The 20,389-nt window shown below is 38.5% G+C and overlaps 2 protein-coding genes across 3 annotated transcripts in view; one reads left to right on the forward strand and one right to left on the reverse strand.

The window, feature by feature from the left end:
* Positions 1–700: 700 nt before the first annotated feature.
* ZGLP1 (zinc finger GATA like protein 1) lies at positions 701–12,745 on the forward strand. The gene is made up of 5 exons (XM_034434562.2): positions 701–1,317; positions 4,532–4,620; positions 5,254–5,347; positions 7,026–7,157; positions 12,637–12,745. Exons 1-5 carry the CDS (start codon positions 731–733, stop codon positions 12,743–12,745), a joined length of 1,011 nt encoding a protein of 336 aa, XP_034290453.1. The 5' UTR covers positions 701–730.
* ICAM5 (intercellular adhesion molecule 5) overlaps positions 8,179–20,389 on the reverse strand; it is a 32,960-nt gene continuing 20,749 nt past the window's right edge. The window contains exons 7-13 of one of the 2 annotated variants that reach the window (XM_034434319.3): positions 20,094–20,336; positions 19,304–19,546; positions 18,414–18,653; positions 17,347–17,589; positions 14,670–14,933; positions 13,670–13,897; positions 8,179–13,387 (exon numbers count right to left, since the gene is read on the reverse strand). In XM_034434319.3, the coding sequence (XP_034290210.2) occupies positions 13,680–13,897; positions 14,670–14,933; positions 17,347–17,589; positions 18,414–18,653; positions 19,304–19,546; positions 20,094–20,336 (1,451 nt within the window). In that variant the 3' untranslated portion in view covers positions 8,179–13,387; positions 13,670–13,679. Of the gene's footprint in view, positions 13,388–13,669; positions 13,898–14,669; positions 14,934–17,346; positions 17,590–18,413; positions 18,654–19,303; positions 19,547–20,093; positions 20,337–20,389 lie in introns of those variants that run through there. The other variant, XM_034434321.3, reaches the window with a different exon arrangement.

Consider the following 20,389-nt stretch of genomic DNA (forward strand, 5'->3'; position numbering starts at 1 on the left):
TACTAAATGTCTTTTCTTTTGAAATCCATTTGAGTAGTATGTTTGTTTGAAAATAAATCGTATAGATCATAAAATTTTAGAGAACCTGTATTTCTACTCAATTCATTGACATTAAACTGTTGCTGAGTTCTTTGAATGCATTGTTTAAGTGCTGCAATAAATTTACAGGGCCTTTGGTTGTGTATGCTGGCTAAAGAATAATTAAATAGATAAATGCTCATGATAATGCCAGATAATTTTTCAAATAAAAAAAACTGATTTTTTTCACATGTATTTATGGTTTAAGATTTTTTAGGAAAAAAAATAGTTTTTTTTTTAAAAAAAACTTTAGGAAAAAACTTTAAGACAGTAGATACATTATTTTAAAATTTTGAATGGATGCTACGAGAGACAGAATTTATATTAGCACACAGTGGCGATAGAGAAATTACAGAATTATTATAGAAATATTTGGGACAGAATCCTCTAAAAAATCTATCCTAAGATAACTTTTTAATGGAAACTTTAATAAAATGCTTTTAGAAGAACTGTCTATAAATTTTAAAATAGATGTGAAAGTGCTAGTATTTATGTGGGGACAGTCCTTAGTTGATGCATGTGGAAGACGGAGAGTTTGGAGTAAGTGCCCCACCCTTTTATAAGCACACATGACAATCTTCATCTTGGTTCACTCAATGCTTTTTTTTTTTTATTTACTTTTCTTACCTGCAGGTTTGAGCCTTTCAGCAACATGGCTTGTTGCCTTCAGATGCCAGATAGCAAAGCCCTCAGCTTCTTGCAGGAAAGTACACAGCTGCTGTCCCAAGCAGAGCCAATCAGCAGTAACCCAGAAAAGCCTCTGTGGCAGCTGGGCCGGGCTATGCATTCCATCCACAGCATCCGTGGACCCCAATGCAACGGTTTCCACAGTGTCCGTGGACCACAATGCAATTGTTTCTCCGCTCCCCTAGCGCCTTTTGCTCCTACTGATGCTCTGAATCTCATCAGCCTCCATTGCTCCAGCCTTGACTCAGAAACTCTAAATCAGGTCAAGCCCCCAGAAGCTGGGAAGATTGCTCATGAGAGGTCTCCCATTACCCACTCTAAAGACCATAGTAGTCACCAGTTGTGGAGAGCTTGTGTGGAAGAGCCCAGACTGACCCAAATTTCTGAGTCACAGAGAGGCAGGAGGAGAGTTTTCCGCAAGCAGCCTAAACCCAGAAGGAGCTATGATGCTCTGGACCCAAATTTCCAAGGGGTAACACTTCACATGAAAGTGTGTCTGTGTCAAAGTTGTTCAGAGGGCTGTCGCCTTATCATTAAATCCCAATTCAGCAGGTACAGTTGCTGTAGGACATCTCGGTGAGCCTGTGGCTCCTGATTCCCAGATATGCGAACAGGAATGCTTTATAATGTTCATAGGATTAATTTCTCCTTTTTATTAACTTGTCTACCATGTAATGTGCCTATTGTGTCTCATAAGTAACGGTTCCAATTGGAAAAAAATGTCAAAGACTTCACAAAGATTTAAACTTCCTCTCTTGTTTAGCGCCCCAATTCCTAAAAGCCACATTTTGTCTTACAAGGGGGAGACATATAAATATAAGTATAAATGTAACACTGGCACAGTGCAGCATCATTTTTTTACTTTCATAAATGACGCATGGATTTCATATGTTTTCTTGGAAAATAAAAATGATAATTGGCTGTGTCCCATAAGTAGCAGTTCCAATTGGAACTGCTTAACAAAAGGATGAAGGAAAGCTGCAGCAGTATCAAAAATTGTGCAAGAACTGCGGCATTCTAGAGAGATTGCATGGAAGTATTCTGGAAAATAGTTCACAGGGGCAATGTTTCCAGGGAAGGTGTTTTATGGATATAATTTGTTCTTATCTCTACCACCTCCCATAGCAGTCATTTTATGAGAGTACATAATATGTTTTCTGAATTAAAATGTTCCCAGTATGCTGCCCACAGGAGAATGAGCCATAGAGTCTTGTTTTCTAGATGACAAAAGACAATGTCAGTTCAGTGAGGCACCATGTTGATAATTTTGCAACAGAGTTGCCAGTCTGCCTTCTGTTCCTTTTGTTGAGTCAGTTTGGTCAACTATAAGTTGTTAAGGAAATGAAAATCTGCAATTTCTTTCTGGAATTCCAACTAGACAAGCATTGGTTGGTAGATACAAAAGAGCACTCTCAAGAGATTTATAACCAGACTTGCCTTATAAGGGAGATAGGTGGCATATAAATTTAATAAATACTGTATTGCTGTGAAGAAACCATCTCAAAACTGCTTCTGTAAATTCAGGTTAATCACTTCCCAGCCACCCAAAAGAATGGGTGTCACTTTTATCTTGAGTGATAAAGGACTTCATGCCTTTTAGAAATTATAGATTAGATCATTTATAATTCCTGGCCATTGATCTGGTTGGAATTGTAGTTCCTAATATATAAAGGGAAGCACAGTTGAACATTTTATTTTGGAAATAAATTCTATAGAAGAGAAACCCTCCTATACTCTTTATTCCTAATGCAATCTTTTGTCCCCTTGTCTTGATCATTTTTTCCCCCTTTGCCATGTAAAACATGTGAAAACCAGTAAAAAAAAAAGGTAAAAAGGGCAACTTTTAAATACTGTTTGTTTTGTAACACACTGTGATTTAGATGAAGTAAGATAATCCTAAGGAACATAAGATATGAGAAATTGTATTTTTTACTTTGTCATCTATTTGTTATCCACCTGTTAAAGCCCCAACTTTCTTTAGGTATGGCTGCAGAATTGTATTCTTAAAATGCAGTACCTATGAATTATTTGTTAGAGGTTTCCATATTTTCTTTATGAGCAGCATGGCTATTAACTGAGTTTATATTTCTGTGTTTTTATTTGTAAACCACCAAGAGGCATGCAAGTGTAATACGCAGTATAGAACTTCGATAAATATATTAGATTTATCCAATCTGACTCTTAACTGATCCAGGAACAATTCCTCTAAACCACAGAATCTCCCTAAATAGATATAGGATAGATCTGTAAATGTTCAAAACATATTCTAACAGATGTAAGATCCTTTTTGCATATACAGTACATATAACTGGGATCAAGTGTATTTTGAATAGTTTCTTATAGCTTTGGTTGAAAGTTGATTAGTTATGCTGTCTTGAACTTAATATTTCCAGGTATTACTTACAAGCTGCAATCTTCATTCTCATTTGGTAAACAATCTTTTAGTAAAATTGTCTTATAAAGTTTGTGATTAATTATGATATTTTCAGCTCCATCCTTTGGCCTCTGCCATTAGAGAGTATAATTGTGTATTTGTTATCAGGAGTGCCCCTAAAATGATTCCTGCTGCCCTCAGAGAAAATAATAACTTGCTTTGCCACAGAATGTTCTTGGGTATCTACCATAATTTATGCCTTCCACAAGAGCTGTGGTAGTGCAGTGATTAGAATGCAGTACTGCAAGCTACTTCTGCTGACTGCTGTTTGCCAGCAATTTGGGAGTTCGAATCTCAGACAGGCTCAAGGTTGACTCAACCTTCCATCAATCTGAGATGGGTAAAATGAGGACCCAGATTGTTGACTCTGTAAACTGCTTAGAGAGGGCTGTGAAGCAATATAGAAATCTAAGTGCTATTGCTATTACTGGGTTCTTTTCAGTTCCATCCTTTGGCCTTTGCCATTAGAGTGTATAATTGTGTATTTGTTATCAGGAGCACCCCTAAAATGATTCCTGCTACCCTCAGAGAAAATAATAACTTGCTTGGCCACAGAATGTTCTTGGGTATCTAATTTATGCCGCCTTCTTTCTCATCAATCTCCAAAATGAGACTCATGGCATGTATATCAGAGATTCTGTAAAGTAATGTGAGAGAAACAGTAAAGATTGTACAGGTAGTCCTCAACTTATGACTACAATGGAGACCAGAACTTCAGTTGCTAAGGAAGGTGGTCATTAAGTAAGTTGTGCCCAATTTTACGACCTTTTTCGCTGCAGTCATGAAGTGAATCATCATGATTGCTAAATGAATCCAGTTTCACCCATTTACTTGTTAGCAGGGGTGGGTTCTACTTACCTTTACTACCAGTTCATAATGGGGCCGCGCGCACACACAAGCTCTTCTGTGCATGTGCAGAAGCGTTCTGATGACGTTAGGGTTGGTGGGCAGAGCCTCCCTCTGGTTTTACTACCGGTTCTATAGAACCGGTCCGAACCGGGGGCAACCCACCACTGCTTGTTAGAAGCCGACTGGGAAGGTCGTAGATGCCAATCATGTGACCCTGGGATGCTGCAAGTATTGTAAATACATGCCAGTTGTCAAGCACCTGGAATTTTGATCACATGACTGGGGGGATGCTGCAACAGTCATAAGTAACTTTTTTCAATGCCATCGCAACTTTGAATGGTTGCTAAACAAAGTGTCGTAAGTTAAGGACTACCTGTATTTAATTTTCAGTGTAAATCAGGGTATAAAGCTAAATCATATGACTTAGAAAATGGTTTTGTTTCAAAGCATACTTGAAATGCTAAATATCTAATCTCTGCTCAGTGGAAAATTTAGGAAAAGAAATGGAGTCCCATTAGCAGAAGAGTGCAAAGCTGGCAGTTCGGAAGAGGAAGGATTTGTTTCTGCTCACAGTATGTTAATTCTTTTGCAGTAAATAATTATAATACTAACTACTTATTTTTAAAGTGTCCAAGACAAAAGTATGTGTATCTTTATTTTTCAGGAAATGATTGGGTCTAATAATCCAGTATAAACCTTACAGTAGTTTAAATTATAATCTGAGAACTAAATTATCTGTTTAAGAATTGTCCTAGCAACAAACTCACTAAGTGATTTGATTAACAGTTATGATGTTGTCAACCTTATTTCAACATCTTATGATGAAAAAAAAAATAGACCACCAAAATATTTGTAGAATTATGGAAATAAAATAGGAAGGCAATTTGAACTTTATAGATATAATTGTATAAATTATGTATATTAACCCTATTAAAGTTCACTCATTCTGAATTTTCTTTATAAAAACTTCAATGATGAGCACATAGGACATATTTCATGTCACCAGGATTTCCCCCCAGAATTCAAAACAGCTAAAAATAGTCAACAAAACACAAAACAAAACAAAACAAAAAACAAAACAAACAAAACAAAACAAAACACCATTGGTCTAGTAGTACAAGTTAGAAGAAATTTGTAAGACATGTTTTCAGCAAATTTAAATTACGAAAATATATTACTTCACTTAACTGCTCTTTGCTTTCAAGGAAATAAGTGTTGTGCTTCCTGCAAGACTAGGAAAACACCATTGTGGAGAGATGCTGAAGATGGGACCCCTCTCTGTAATGCCTGTGGCATTAGGTATTTAGCATCCTATGGTATTATAGTTCAACAATGTCGTTTGATAAGGTCTAGGACCGTGATGATGAACCTATGGCACGCGTGCCACAGGTGGCACACAGAGCCAGATCTGTGGGCACGCGAGCATTGCCCTAGCTCAGTTCCAGTGTGTGTGTGCGTGCCAGTCAGCTGATTTTTGGGCCTTCCGGGCTCACCGGAAGTTGGGAAACAGGCCATTTCTGGCCTCCGGAGGGCCTCCAGGAGGGTGGGGGAGGCCATTTTCGCCCTCCCCAGGCTCTAAGAAAGCCTCTGGAGCCTGGGGAGGGTGAGAAATGGGCCTTTTGGGCCCACCGGCAACCTTTATGCTGTCGCGTGCCAAAAGCGGGGGGAGCACGCGCATGCACACGGGGAGGGGCGCAGGGGGCATTGAATAATAGGTAGGCACACATGCGATCCTCCTGTGCTCCCCCGCTTTTGGCACGCAACAGCAAAAACGTTAGCCATCACTGGTCTAGGATTTACTACAGAACAGGCCAAGCACTGAACTGCTTGTGATTTATCTATTAAAGGTCAAAAACATAGAAAGGAAAAAGGTGATTTGAACTATGACTAAGATTATGCTCTGGAAATATGTTGGAAAATAGTTCCAATGATCCCTAATATCTATTGCAGGGGTGAAATCCTACTGGTTCGGACCAGTTCGGGCAAACCACTAGGGATTATGGGCATCAGTTCGCCAAACCAGGAGTAATTACCCCTTGGCCCCTCCCACACCCGGCCGATTGCCGTTCACCTCTTCCGGCTGCTCGATATTCTACAGAATTCAATGTTAAATGCAGCAGAGAGAATGCTAACTTTTCTCCCTCCATTCACAATGGAGCTGCTGCAGCCTGTCCCTTTTAAGGTAGTTCCCCAGGTGGGAGGGGGATGGGTGAGTAGCAGCTGGAATGGAGCCATTTTTGTGAAAGGCAGGAAAATGGGGAAGGGGATTTTCCTGTCTGTCATCCATTCCTCAATCTCAGCAGATTTAGGGAAGGATGGTAGGCAGGAATATTCCCTTCCCCATTTTCCTGCCATTCGCGACAAGGAGTGGCTGGGAGGGGAAGGGCTGTGAGGAGCCCTTTGATGTGAGTGATATCGAATTGGCCATGCCCACCCAGTCACATGACCTCTCCCCAACAAATCACGCCCACAGAACCGGTAGGGGAATTTTTTAAATTTCACCCCAATCTATTGGCTCTATTCTTTTTTTTTTTTTATTGCAAAAGTTTTACAATTACATTTTCACCCCTTTTCTCCCCCACCCCCCCAAACTTCCCAACCTCCCTAGCCCTCCCTAACCCTCCCCTCCCCCCAGACTTCCCTATAATATACTCATACTCATAAAGAACCCTAATATAACACTTATATATAAACTTGAACCCCTCCCTCCCCTGTATAATTTTTCTCTTTACCTCATTGCTCTATTCTTCATAGGAAGTATTTTCCTTATATCCCACAAATATTTCAAGACAAGATATCTCCATTTTGTTTCATGCAAATGGGAGATACAGCAACATGGGAAGATGCTTGGTACAGCTTACAAAATTCAGCTCAGTCAGTGAGCACAGATACGGAATGACCAATGACATTTTTATTAAACTTATTAATAAAGTTTAAACTTTATTATTAAATTTCTTCTCCCCCTCCCCCCCTCCAGGTACAAAAAGTACAGAATAAGATGTTTTCACTGCTGGAGTATTCCAAAGCATGGTGGGAAACCTTACCCACATTGTTCCAACTGTGGAGGAAAGTTGGGTGTGGTAACTGCCCAGCAGAAACCTGGAAAAAGGTAAAAAGGCTGGGGAGAAAGAAAGCTTTGGTTGTTTAGAATAGCTTGTGATTGTCCTGAACATCTGCTGCTCACTTGAAGTTGATTTATGAAATCATCCATAAGAAATGTGGGCTGTATTCAGTGGTGGGTTGCCCCCGGTTCGGACCGGTTCAGAAGAACTGGTAGTAAAACCGGCGGGAGGCTCCGCCCACTAACCCGGACGTCGTCATAGGTGATCTGCGCATGCGCAGAAGCGGGTGCGATGCGAACCGGTAGTAAAGGTAAGTAAAACCCACCCCTGGCTGTATTACAACATTTGGTTTAGGTTCTGATCTGATTATTTGAAAAACAGACCAGATCTTCTAGATTAATAACAGGCCACTTGATAAGTAAGCTGTGCCTGTAAGTGAGTTCTAATGCCAAGGTTACCAGTTTTTCATTAAAAGCAATAACATTCATTTCTAGCCTAGTCAATGAAGTAAACTGCAAATTGTGTGATCACTATTCAGCTAAAATAAAAATCTAAGTAAAAAAGATGTGCTTCTAATTTTCAGTGTCCCAACTAGTTAATTCACAATTTTAGCAATTGGAAAACAAAGTTATTAATTCCCTTTTAAAACTCTTTTCCATTGGAAAGAGAGTGGTGACACTTTTTTTTTTTAAAAAAAAACATGCTTATGGTATTGTAATTGAATTGTATTTCTGTGTAAAAAAATAACCCTAACCCTCCATCCTGCAAAAATTAAGAACAGAAATAGTATTTTCTAATATGAGCATTTCTTTTAAAAATTAGCAATTTTCAATATTCAAATGTTATTCTGCTATGTTGAGAGATAAATTATGAATTGTAGTGGATTTGTCTAAAGATAAATCCATTTTAGATTATAGTGTGTCTTTGTGTGTGTTATGCTAACTCTCCAGAGTAATCCAGTTTTGCTATCGCATGAGGATGAATAAAAAGAAATATATTTGAATCCCCTGCAGTCCAATGTTGCTAATTTTTTAAAAAGGAAAATGAAGTGAGAGACGAGATCAAAGCTGATTTTCATAGCAATACAATGTATTAAGAGCTGGAGGTAACTTTTACATATGAATGCAAAATGTCAAACCCAGTTGAACATTTTTCTTTTGGATTTCACCCCTGGATAACTTTGGCTCTTTTCTTTCTGTGCTGAGAGAGAATTATATGTCCAGAAACCAGCCTTTTCCCCCCTAGATCCACTGAAAGCTAAATTTGCTTAGCTAGATAGAGTAACATTACAAGCTGAAGGAAGTCAGAGAAAAATTTGCTTGATCTAGTGATCCTTATATTTTTCCTCCACGCTAGTGCCAGAACAGCTCTGTCTCATCTAGACTGTGTATTGCTTTGTTTTTTCTTCTTTCCCTGCATGCTTGATAGCAGACCCTGCTTTAGGAATTGAGGATTTATGTCCTTGAGGATTTTAATCACAAGTGGAAATATATTATATGGAGCCCAGCTTTGCCTATTGCAAAGGAAGAGAGATCAGTTTGTCAAAATCAGCCCTGTCTAGTTCGATATGTGCTCAGTCAACCAGAAATCTCAGGAATTGTAGACCTGTCAGCCTTCCTTTAAAATAAATAAATAAATGAGTCCCTAGCTCATTTATTGAGGAACAAATATGAAGTTCCCAAATGTGACTGATAAGTTCAGTAGCCTGAAAGTAAAGTGAATTCCAAACTCTGATAAGGTGTATTCCTATATCACAGTTCATTGTCAAGGTCCTTTCTCACAGTTCCCTCTGTCACACTCAGTCTTGAAACTCCTCCCAATATTTTCAAGTTGAAAGGTAGAACAATAGCTTGGTAGTAAAATGTCTGCTTTATAGGAACACCACATTATACATTCCTAGGCAATTCCTTTCTTCACCGGAGGTCCCAGCACAAATGTTGTCTGTGTGTGAACTTGCATGAACAGGGAACATTAAAAACCAATGGCTGTAATAATTAAAACATTGAAATGCTACTGGGAAGACTCAGGTTTTCAAGTCATGGAAGCTCACTGGGTGAATTTGTGTCAGCCACGGTCCCTCACCCCAATCTACCTTATAGGTTCTCCATAGTGTGGAAAAAGAAGAAGAGGGTTTGGGAATTTGGGAAGTAAATTTGGGGAGTAAATCCCAGTTTGGGGTTTGAAATAAATAATTAAATAATGAACCAGAAAATACCCCTAAGGGCTGAACCTTTTGAAGGATGTTGCCGCTTCAATACAGAAAAGAGGAGTGCTTTGCTTGTCACATTATATTTCTTGAAGTAATAGTCTTAGGTGATTTCCACAGCCCTAACCTAAATGGTATTAGTACATTATTAATAGCCTAAACAGTGTAAATAGTATTAATAGATTATTTTTATTGTACTTTGAATAATAAACATAAAATTGAGAATGTGGTTATGCCTTAATCATACATCATATTATAAATTTAAGGGATTCTTTCTTTCTGTTTTGTAGATGTGGCAATTTTGTAAAAATTTGCAATTAGCTGGAGAGGAAAATTTCTTTGAGGAACTTGAACTACTTGCCTGACAGCCTTGGATGGATAACTAGATGGATCATTATTAGATATACTAATCACATTTCCATAGATTTTTTATTTTGCCTTTGCATTTTGATTCTTCCTGGATATTACTCTGATATGAAATTGCAGATATATTGTATGTTGAACATTTAATTTAAATGAATGTGTAAGAAGGTAGAAAAAAAAGCATGGAATATTTATGAAATAGAGGTGTTTTACCTGAAATTTCAACAATCCACACAGCTGAGGAAAAAATGCTGAAATACTTCCAAGTAATTATTCTTCCTAATCACATGGATATTCCTTTAAGGTATTTTGGGTTAATATCAATACCTCACTCATAACATTTGGGGTTGAAGTTATATTAATGGCAGTGCTATTTAATACTTTTTAGAGAGAAATTACAAAAAGCTGCAAAACAGCTTTTTCATGGGTTACTTTTGGACAAGTAAGAGAGGGATCTTATTTAAAATATTTAATAATTAGGCTACCATCTTCTAAGATTTAAAAAAAAAACATAGTCCCATGTGATTAAGGGACATTTCTCCTGATAATATTTGTTAATTTCACAATAAATAATTACTATAAAGGCACAAAGTGTATGCGACAAAGTATTTGTATATTTATAGTAAACTGGCATGTATTATTCAGTATGCAGCAACATGATAGTTTCTTAATGATTCAAAAGGCATTCACTCTTCAGGAAGAATTGTGTTTTGTGATATTGTGCAGGATTCTTTTTGAAGTATATTTGTTTTTGTAAATAGCATTTATATTAGAAGTTTGAGATTGCTATATTCTCTATAGAGCAGTATTAAAATGAAAAACAACAGATCTGTATCATGAAATAATCAAACTAAATACCTTGATTTTTTTTGTAATTAACTAAAATTCTGCAATTTACTATAATTCAAAGTTTTGTTGAAAGTAACATATTAATGGTTATTTCACCACTAAATAGCTGCCAAACAACTGCAATAAATATTATTTATTGTTACACACTACAGAACACTGTTTGATTAATTCTTGCAAAGACTGGGAAGAGGGAAGGGGAGGGGAAATACCACTAAACCTAGTGGTATAGTGGTGAATACTTAAAGATTCAGAGGTCAGATGCTAGAACAGGAATTCATTTTTTGAGTTGAGACTTGCATACAATTCCAATGAAATATAAATTGGTTTATTTGGTACTGGATGGCAATGCATTTCACTTTCCACCACATTAGGGAAAAACTTGTCAATAAGACTAAATTACCTACAAATCCCTTTACTTTATTGATTATTAGTACGAGGCCAACATCATCATGTTTATCTCCAGAAGAAATAAAATGGGAGATCTATTTAGCATGACCATTGGCAGGACAATTTTATCACGAATCTGTCTTCTGACATAGCTATCTGTTTAAGATTGCTTCACCCATCTGCCCTATTGGAGGTGTTCCCTTATTCGGCATTCTTCTGGGGTACAATAGCGCTGTCTTCTTTCACTTATACAAGTCATCTATTGCTGCTATAAATATGAACTAATAAATATATGGACTTTTACTGAATTCCTTTACCAAGGAATTGTACTTCTAGAAAACCCCCTCAAATCAATTCATCTTTTGTTGATAACACAAATTGATTGTGTATTGAATTACAGGTAATCCTCAACTTACAATTATTTGTTTAGTGACCATTCAAAATTACAACTGAAAAAAACGATTTATGACCGTTTTTCATGCTTACAACCATTGCAGCATCCCCATAGTCATGTGGTCAAAATTCAGATGCTTGGAAACTGGCTTGTATTTATGACTTTTGCAGTGTCCCAGGATCATGTGATCACCTTTTGTGACAATCTGACAAGCAAAGTCAATGGGGAAGGCAAATTCACTTAACAACCATGTTACTATCTTAACAACTGCAGTGATTCAATTAACTGTGGCAAGAAAAATCATTAAATGGGCCCAAACTCACTGCCTTGTTTAGCAGCAGGAATTTTGGGCTCAATCATGGTCATAAGTTGAGGACTATCTGTATAAGGTCCCTGTTCATAAATTCCAGAACAATCCCACAGTCCCTGTGCTTTTGACTAGACAGCATACAAAATATTATCTTGCATGTGGTATGGAACATGCACTCTAGGGGTCTCTCAGTAGACCTCTTCCCATCTTTTGGGTTGACCTTCACCACCTTTTTTGACTTTCCTGTTTGATACTTAATCTTTAAGTGAAATGGCAATCTCCTTTATACTCTTGACTTGGATGGTTTATGCCCCCACCAGGGATTGCTGACATGAAATTCACCTATCCTAATATATCTGGTGTCTCTTGAGATTTATGCTGATGCTAAAGCAGATGCAGGCTACAAACATTTACTTCAATTTAATAAGTAGGTATCTAAAACTGTATGGTTCTGGATTTTTTAATAGCTAGTCAAAGGAGGGATTTGTGCTCTTATTAACACTAGCTGTTGTACTTTAGTAGACCAACAAAAGTCCTTCTTGATGTTCAGGTTTTTCTACCACATTCTGCCAACTTTTATGCCCTTGCAGCGTGATGCTTCCTTCTCAAAAACATGGCAATTGCTCTCTTCCTAGCTACCTAGACCTGTCTTTGGGTCTATCATCACAGAACATCTGTTCTATGTTAATATTCAGTGGTGATTTGTATTGTTCGAATGGCCTGTGCCCTCCTACCCACCAAATTTTCTTTTCCCATTGTGCTGCAATACCACCACTCGCTGTTGTGGAGATAACAGCCATTGTGGCTAAGCCGGACTGCAAGTACAAAGAGACACAACCTCATGAAAAACTAAGGAGCCCTTAGATTGTATCTCTCTAAAGTTCAAAGGGGGTGGGGGGAGGGATGTTGGAAGCCATGGCTAGGAGGGCGTTTGCAAACCTTCGGATAGTGGACCAGTTGTGCCCATACTAGATCAGGAGGCCTTGCTCACGGTAACTCATGCTTCTTAATTTCCAGGTTAGACTACTGTATCACACTCTACATGGGACTGCCCTTGAAGATCATTTGGAAACTCCAACTGGTGCAGAAAGCAGCTGTGTGGGTACCAGATATACAGCATACATAACACCATTCCTGTGTGAGCTTCACTGGTTACCAGTGTGTTTCTGGATGCAATTCAAGATGCTGGTGGTTGCCTATAAAGCCCTACATGGTTTGGGGCTGGAGTTCCTGAAGGGATCACCTTTTTTTCCAAGAGTCTGTATTGGTCCAACTAGATCAAGCAGAATGGGCATGTAGACTTGATCTCTCTCTCTCTCTCTCTCTCTCTCCCCCTGCCCCCCTCTCTCTGATATAGTTTTCAACAATTCAGTTATCATCTTAGTTACATTAAAATGGAAGATTACATTCTTTTACACTGACTTGCCCTCTCAGTAATTCTCTGCATATCAGTTCATAATTGCATTTATTCCATGTTCTAGTAAGATTAATTCCCTCCATATTTCTTTTTAAAGTATAGCCTTTGTCTTGTCTTAAAAACATTACATCCACTCCAAATATGAAAACTTATAGTCCAAAGTTGATGTCTCCCACCTTGGCAAGGCACCACTCAGCTAGGGAGAGAAGAATGAATCTGTAGAATTTTACTGCCAGAATTAACATCCATGTCCCAGGACAGAAGAGCAGTCAGTTCCTCCGATACAACATTTTCAAAAGGCAATGAACTCATTTCATATTTTCAACTGCAGAAAGTACTTTAAAAGGATATCTACAAAAATGGAAGAGATGAAGGCTGCTTTCAGGCTTTGGTCTGGGAAAATGCCATGTATGTGCTAGGCTGGGCCAGAACCCGACACACTAAAACTGGCTGTCCATGCTCAACCATGGGACAGTCAATTGGCTGTTAACACACTGCAGAGTGAATTAGAAAATTATACGATCCCAAAACCCTTCCTTCAAAAGCCGAGATAGTGGAAGATATGAGTGGGTGGTATAGAAAACGGTTGTTCTTTCATTTACCTTCCTTGGACCTTATCTTGGGAGTACCTGCCTGAGATTGTTCAGGTCCTGGTGAGCTGTATGCCATAGATGTCAATATCACAAGGCCTCTCCCGATTTAGGAAAGTGGCTTCAGTAGAATTCTCTGCATCACGGACATTGTATTCCCCCTTTTTACAGGCTGTAGATTTGAGGTAATAAATGACCCCAGCCATTCCTCCCAGGACCAACATGGTGGCACCAGCAATTGCCACAATGACAATAATATATAGCCAGTGATCTGCAAAAGAGGAAGCATATTATTAGTTAGCAGCCTTTTGGCTTACAAAAAGAATTCTTAAGTAGTGACCACTTGTTATAAAACTAACCTGACCTGCTGAAAAATATACAAGCCCACGTGGGCAGGCTTCAACTTGCGCCTTTAAAAATTGCACATGGTCTTTTACTGAGAATAAAGCCATTGATAACCCTTCCTTCCTTTGAAAATTTGCTTTATATGGGCTGTTTCATCTGAAATGTTAAACGACTTAGCTGTTTCTCTTTTGTCCCTCTGAGTTAGAAATGTTATCTATGGTTTAGCTATTTCGAAAGTTCATTCTCTGTTGTTGGTTGGGGAATTCTGGGATTTGAAGTCCACAGGTTTTTAATTTGCCAAGGTTGGACACCCCTGAATTAGATGTTATATGGCACATGGATATAAGAGTCTCAGTATACTTTGCTTTTTTTTTTTTTTTTTTTACAGAAAACCAACCAAGGAGTTTGTAGACAGAAGCATTAGCACAGTGGTGGTGAGTTTACATAATTAGTACTCTCCCTTTTAGTTGCTTTATCTTCCTATCTGAATCTTAACTGTGCTTTATTTCTTTATACTAAGCATATGCCCAACTTTCTTACTAAGTCTTATTTCACACTTAACTCCTGATAATGGGTTCTTGTTCTTAGGGGGGAAAAGGAGAGCTTGTAAGCTGTCCCAGTCCTGCTGTTGTCATCTTTACAAATAAAATGTCATTGCTAATGGCATTTTTCAAAGCTTGTGTAGCATCCGGTCTTACCTTCCACCTGGATTTCTACCTGGCTGTGCTGCTGTCCATGCTTGTTGCTTGCTGTGCACTCATACACACCATTGTTCTGTCCATCTGCATGGACAATTAACACTGTGCTGTTGTTACCAATAAAGATGATGTTGGAGGCATGGGGCAACCTCCAGGTGTAGCTGGCAGCTGGGGACCCATCTGCCTGGCAGGTAATGGTGATGTTTTCTCCCCTCCTAATGGGTAAAGAACCACTGACAGATAGTATGGCAGTAGCAGGCCTGTCTGGAAACAAAAATGGTGGGTGTTCAGTTCATCCAAGAAAAGGCATTCGTTTTTAGGTTTTAGGTTTTAGGTTTTATTAAATTTGTATACCACCCTACTCCCGAAGGACTCAGGGCGGTGAACAGGCACAAGATAAAATACAGAAATACAAAAGTTAAAACAATTTAAAACCAAATTAAATAATATTGGCCCACGACAATTAAAATCCCAATAAATTTAAAACCAATTAAAATTTCAATTTAAAATTTAAAAAAGGGGAGAGTTCTCTGTCTTCTCCAGCTATCTTAGTCTCTTGACTAAGTCTTGGGTAGGCTATACACATTGTTAAACAAACAAACAAACAAATAAATAAATAGCATTGCAATGCTTTTAGACAAGTTAATATTGAGATTTGCAAAGCATCCAGCTGTAGGGGCTACTGGATCTGGGATGCAAAAATCAGATGAACATCCAATGACCACTAGATGGAGTTTTGACCACAGGCATCATACACAGCTAAAATGTAGCACAATTGCTTGTTTCAGAAAGAAAGAGAAGGTTAAGGCTCTTTGATCTAGGCTGTAAACATTCAGACCTGGCAGCATAGAGATATCAAAACTTCTCTGCTTGCATCTAGTGATTGTTTGGAGTTTTGCAGCTTATATCTGTGATCTCAGAATACCCTCCTAATCCTTCTTCCTCATTAATATTACATATAAAGAGTGATGAATCTATAGGAATGTTTTCTGTGGGGTTTAGAATACAGAATTGGTTGGAAGGGATGCTGGAACTCTTCTAGTCTAACCCACTGCCCAGGCAGGAAACCTGAACTGGGATTTATATAAAACATTCCTTACTTTGAACCAACTTTAAAACAGAATGATTGCTTGTGCCACCAAGGAATAATGTCTTAATAATATTATTTTTTAAAGCCTCTTTTCCCAACATAACTTTAAGAATAAAACTAAGGCCAGATTTGGGCTACAGAATTCTGGATGCCAACTGAGATACAAAAAGCTAGTTCTTTGCTGTCATCCATTCAGGTTTCTGAAGCCCAGGCTTTGAATCAAGGTGCTAGGATTCCAGCACTGAAAAAGAAAACCCTCACACAGGGCTGGAAAAAAGGGAAGCAAAATTGTGATTGACTAACTGATTGATTGATTGATTGATTGGCTGCCATCATGTTCTTATTTTACTGATTTTAAATCAATTTCAAAGTAGCATCTAAGAATATTTAGCAGCATTTTGGCTTATAAAGTAGTTGAAACAGAACAGAGTCAGACATCTGCAGGAAAACAGTGAAGCTCAGCAAACATCAACACTGAAAAACTTTTCAAGTCAGATTATGGAGGAAAGGCTTTAAAGAAATAAATCAAACATTTTTTTTCCTGGGAGGGTGTTCTCTGAGATCACTGGGACTTAGGTTGTTTGGAAAATTACATTTTAAGATTTCAGATTTAGCCTGAACATGCAAGATGACAGATAACAATCACTTTAAATGGCTATTATATAAGACCAAGTATAATAGAGACAACACATCTGAGTTATGTTGAATAAGCTTCTATTGCAATTTGAACCGACAACATCTGGATTACAAAGCAAGAGTTTTACTGATTTTACTATTGAAACATTGAACATAAAGGAAAGATCTAAAACATGAGAGCTCAATATTGGCTCAGCCGAAGAGGTGGTCTTTCCTCTACAAAGGAACCAATGAACTGCTGGCTTTAGGCTGTCTCTAATTCTCAGCCCTCTAGCCCAATGGACAGGAGCACTTCAGAAGGGGTGCAGTTTTGAACTGGAGCAGACCCAGGTTGTTTGCAGGTTGAGTAGAAGATTTATAGAAGAGAACCACATCCATTCCTGCCTTCCAGAAATGGTTGCCAACCAGTTATAATCACGGGGTAAGATATAAATCAGGTTCTGTTTCTAGTGGGCAAGCTTCCTGCTTTCTTTGTGGCACCTTAGTTACTCTCCATGAGAGGATAGCATTAGGACAGTCTCCTATTTGGATTTTCCTCACAAGAAGACATATTGGCAAATGAAAAGAAGAGTGCACAAGGAGGAGATTGATATTCATTGGGATGAGGTACTCTATAGAGGGGTAGGAAGAGAGATAATGAGCTTTCCTCACATATCCTTCAGTCACACAGTATTTGTCTTAGAAATATGTAGGTGCTCCTGGAATGTAGATAAGGGGGGGGGAATACTCTTTCTAGAAGCTTGCACTGGGTGACAAGGGTTGCTCTTCCCCCACATCTACATCCAGCTTCCTCTCTCTTTTCCTGCAGTAATTGCTAGTATAATAATGGCCAACTAAAGGAATTTTACAAACTCTTGGAGATGAATAGAATTGGGAGTACCACCTCATCCCTCCTCAGGCACAGAACTTGTGGATGTTCACCATGAAGCCATGAATGAACTGATGACTCACATTCCACTTGCACATTCACCATCCATCTCTCTGTTCCATGGCCATTAGTGGCATTGCACTCATAGATGCCAGAGTCATTCCTGCTGACATTCTGCTCTCTGTAGAATTCTCCAGTCGTTCCCTCCTTGGCACACAAGACAAGTGGGGTGGGAATCCCATTTGCTTCACAGGCCAGAGACTGCAGAGTCCCTTCCAACCAGGTTTGATTGCTCGGGCAGCTCGATTCATCCATCTTGGGTTTGGCTGCAACAAATTGATGGACAAGAGTCTCCTGACATATATAAAATATGCATAGGCAAAAATATGCTTCACAGATGGCCACTTTGAACTTCAAACTAGAGGACTATAAATCTGTTACTAACATATTCCATTTCACAAGATGTCTCACGTTAAAAACAAATACAGTAAATTAAAGCTTCATCCTTCATCCTGATTCAGATGGGACAAATGATACTGGAAGAAACTATGAGGACTTGGGAAGAAAGGTGAAAGAACTTGGCTCAGTGGCTAAGACACTGAGCTTGTTGATCAGAAAGGTCAGCAGTTCTGCGGTTTGAATCCCTAGTACAGATCTCCTGCGTGAGCAGGGGGTTGGACTAGATGACCTCCAGGGTCCCTTCCAACTCTGTTACTGTTAAAAGCTGCCAGCAAATTCTCTTCACTTTAGTTTGCAAGAACCTTGAAATATGTAGGCCTGAACTATGGATTTTCAGTACTTCATGGACACTCATTAAATGCCATATCTGCAGGGACAAAAATATGACAGAAAGTAAAGGGTTTCATCCTTATTTTAGGATGAAATATATTAGGTACAGACAAAGTTAGATTCAGCTGATCAAAAAGGCATGTTTAAACCACTCCACACCCTGGTATAATGTTCCTATTGTACCTGACAAAGAATGAAGAAAGCCTGGATTTCCAAAGATACAGACTTAGCTAAATGACTCCTAACCTTTAGTGGAACTGCAGGGGTCCCTAGTGTGGACAAAAATAAAGTAAAAATAAATCTTCCTATCAGGTGAAAGTAAGAGATGGATAAACCGGTTGTATTTATAATCAACACTCACTTTCAACTGTAATCTTGACTGCCTTGGCTACACTGCCATGTCGGTTTGTTGCATTACACCAGAAGGTTCCATTGTTAGCTAGGATCCTTTGCCCTTGGCTGAGATCATATGATCTATTATCTTTGGTGCATATAATTTCGGGAGGTGGAAACCCATCAGCATTACAAAGAAAAGTTGGCAGTGCCTCTTCCACCAATGTCCAGTTGCTTGGACAGTTAGATTCATCCATTTCTGGCTTATCTGGAATATCAGGAAAGAGTATAATTTGAAAAGGTTAGGTCACAGGTTTTTAAAGTCTTAAAGCTAAATTAAAAATTCAGATCAAAAGTTATCAAGAAATCAACTCTTTTAATTCTCTTTAAATGTAGGATTCTGGCAAAGTTGTTTACATATCAAATCATGGTTTGAGGATGAATGGAAAATAAGTTAAGAAAAAACTGTCTCATTTAAAACTGCCTGTACTTGAACTATCACCTTTTCAGTACCTTAAAAAGAATGTTTTAAAATGGACGACAGTTCTGACAATGATGTAAATGAGAATTTCTTCAAGAAGCAGTTTTGAAATAGAGAAAATACCTTTTTGAGGAAAAATTACCACAGTTGAAGTTTCCAACTGGGGAAAAAGACCAGTAAAAGAGGAGAATGATAGGAAAGGTATGAGAACCCTCACTAATTCAAGATTCTAATCTGATCCATAAGGGTCCCCTCTCTTACAGCAAGAGTTAAAAACTAAGTGAGAGATAGCTATGAAAAATTTAAAAAATACAAGAAAAATTAATGAGCACCAGAATGGCACGACTTGTTTTGGATCACTTCTAAATGGCAGTCATTTTAAAAAAAATCTTGCCAGTGTACTCATCCCTGTTGGGCTGAAATCCATGTTTACTTACATTCCACCTGGATGCTCACAGCTCTAGAGATGGAACCATGTATATTTGTGGCTGTACAAAGATAACTTCCAGCATATTCTCTGGTGACGTTCTGGAGAATCCCAGGACTATAAGCCATTCCATCTTTAGTGCATTCAATAGTTGGTTCTGGGTTTCCCCAAGCAAAACAGGTGAACACGTGTGGGGTCCCTACTGTCAAAATCCAATTATGAGGACAACTGGAATCATCCATTTCAGGCTCATCTAGAAGATAAGAAAAATCCTGATTTTTCAATGAAATGTAGGAAAATATAGATCAACAATATACAAATGGTGCAGTAAGAGATGATGCTTGATAATTTCTATTGGAGAGGGAATTTTCCATGTCTTTGCAATTTCTGTTTTACAGACTCCAGATCATATGCTGAATACATATTGAATACATTGAATACATAGCCATAGATAAAAATACATTACGGAACTTTAGTTTTTCAGTATTAACCCACACAATTTGCATGCAATATTGAAATGGTATGTGGGAATGACCCTGGAAGACAAGGGGAAGAAATGCTGCCTAGGGAACAATCAGGTAAGAGGGAGGATAGCCTCACCTGTAAAACGGTCAGAGAAAGAAACTCAAAAAGGAACATCACTAACTTATCTAGTGGTAACAGGTGGCGGGTGATCGGTATTTTCAGACTTGCAAGATTCTGAACATAAAAGTGTTATAATAAAGTAATATTAGCTCATCTGGTCACATTTCCTGATTGCACTACTTGGAAAGGCTGACAAATTCACAAATTGCACTTACACTCCACTGTAACAGCAACTATCTTGGTAATTGACCCATGTACATTGGTAGCATTGCAGTAATAAATGCCAGCATGACTTTGCGTGATATTGTGCATCCTTCCAGCATTGTACACTTTGCCATCTTTTATGCAGAATACTTCTGGAATTGGAATACCATCAGCTTGGCAGCTGAGGTTCCACAGGTTTCCTTCTAGCCAAGTTTGATGACTTGGGCATTTGGACTCTTCCAGCTCAGGGCCATCTATAACAGAGAGAAGATGGAGAAGGTGCTTGGTGATAAGAACACAGGAACTT

This window comes from Pantherophis guttatus, chromosome 2, assembly GCF_059756535.1.
Source record: "Pantherophis guttatus breed Tessera chromosome 2, ASM5975653v1, whole genome shotgun sequence".
NCBI classification, from domain to species: Eukaryota; Metazoa; Chordata; class Lepidosauria; order Squamata; family Colubridae; genus Pantherophis; species Pantherophis guttatus.

Bases quoted from the DNA above. Each gene is read 5' to 3' on its own strand.
- ZGLP1 (XM_034434562.2), top strand. From the start codon at position 731: ATGGCTTGTTGCCTTCAGATGCCAGATAGCAAAGCCCTCAGCTTCTTG. The intron at 1,318-4,531 runs GTACAGTTGCTG...ATCTCTGCTCAG, and splicing joins ATTAAATCCCAATTCAGCAG to TGGAAAATTTAGGAAAAGAA. The intron at 5,348-7,025 runs GTATTTAGCATC...CCCCCCCTCCAG, and splicing joins TGTAATGCCTGTGGCATTAG to GTACAAAAAGTACAGAATAA.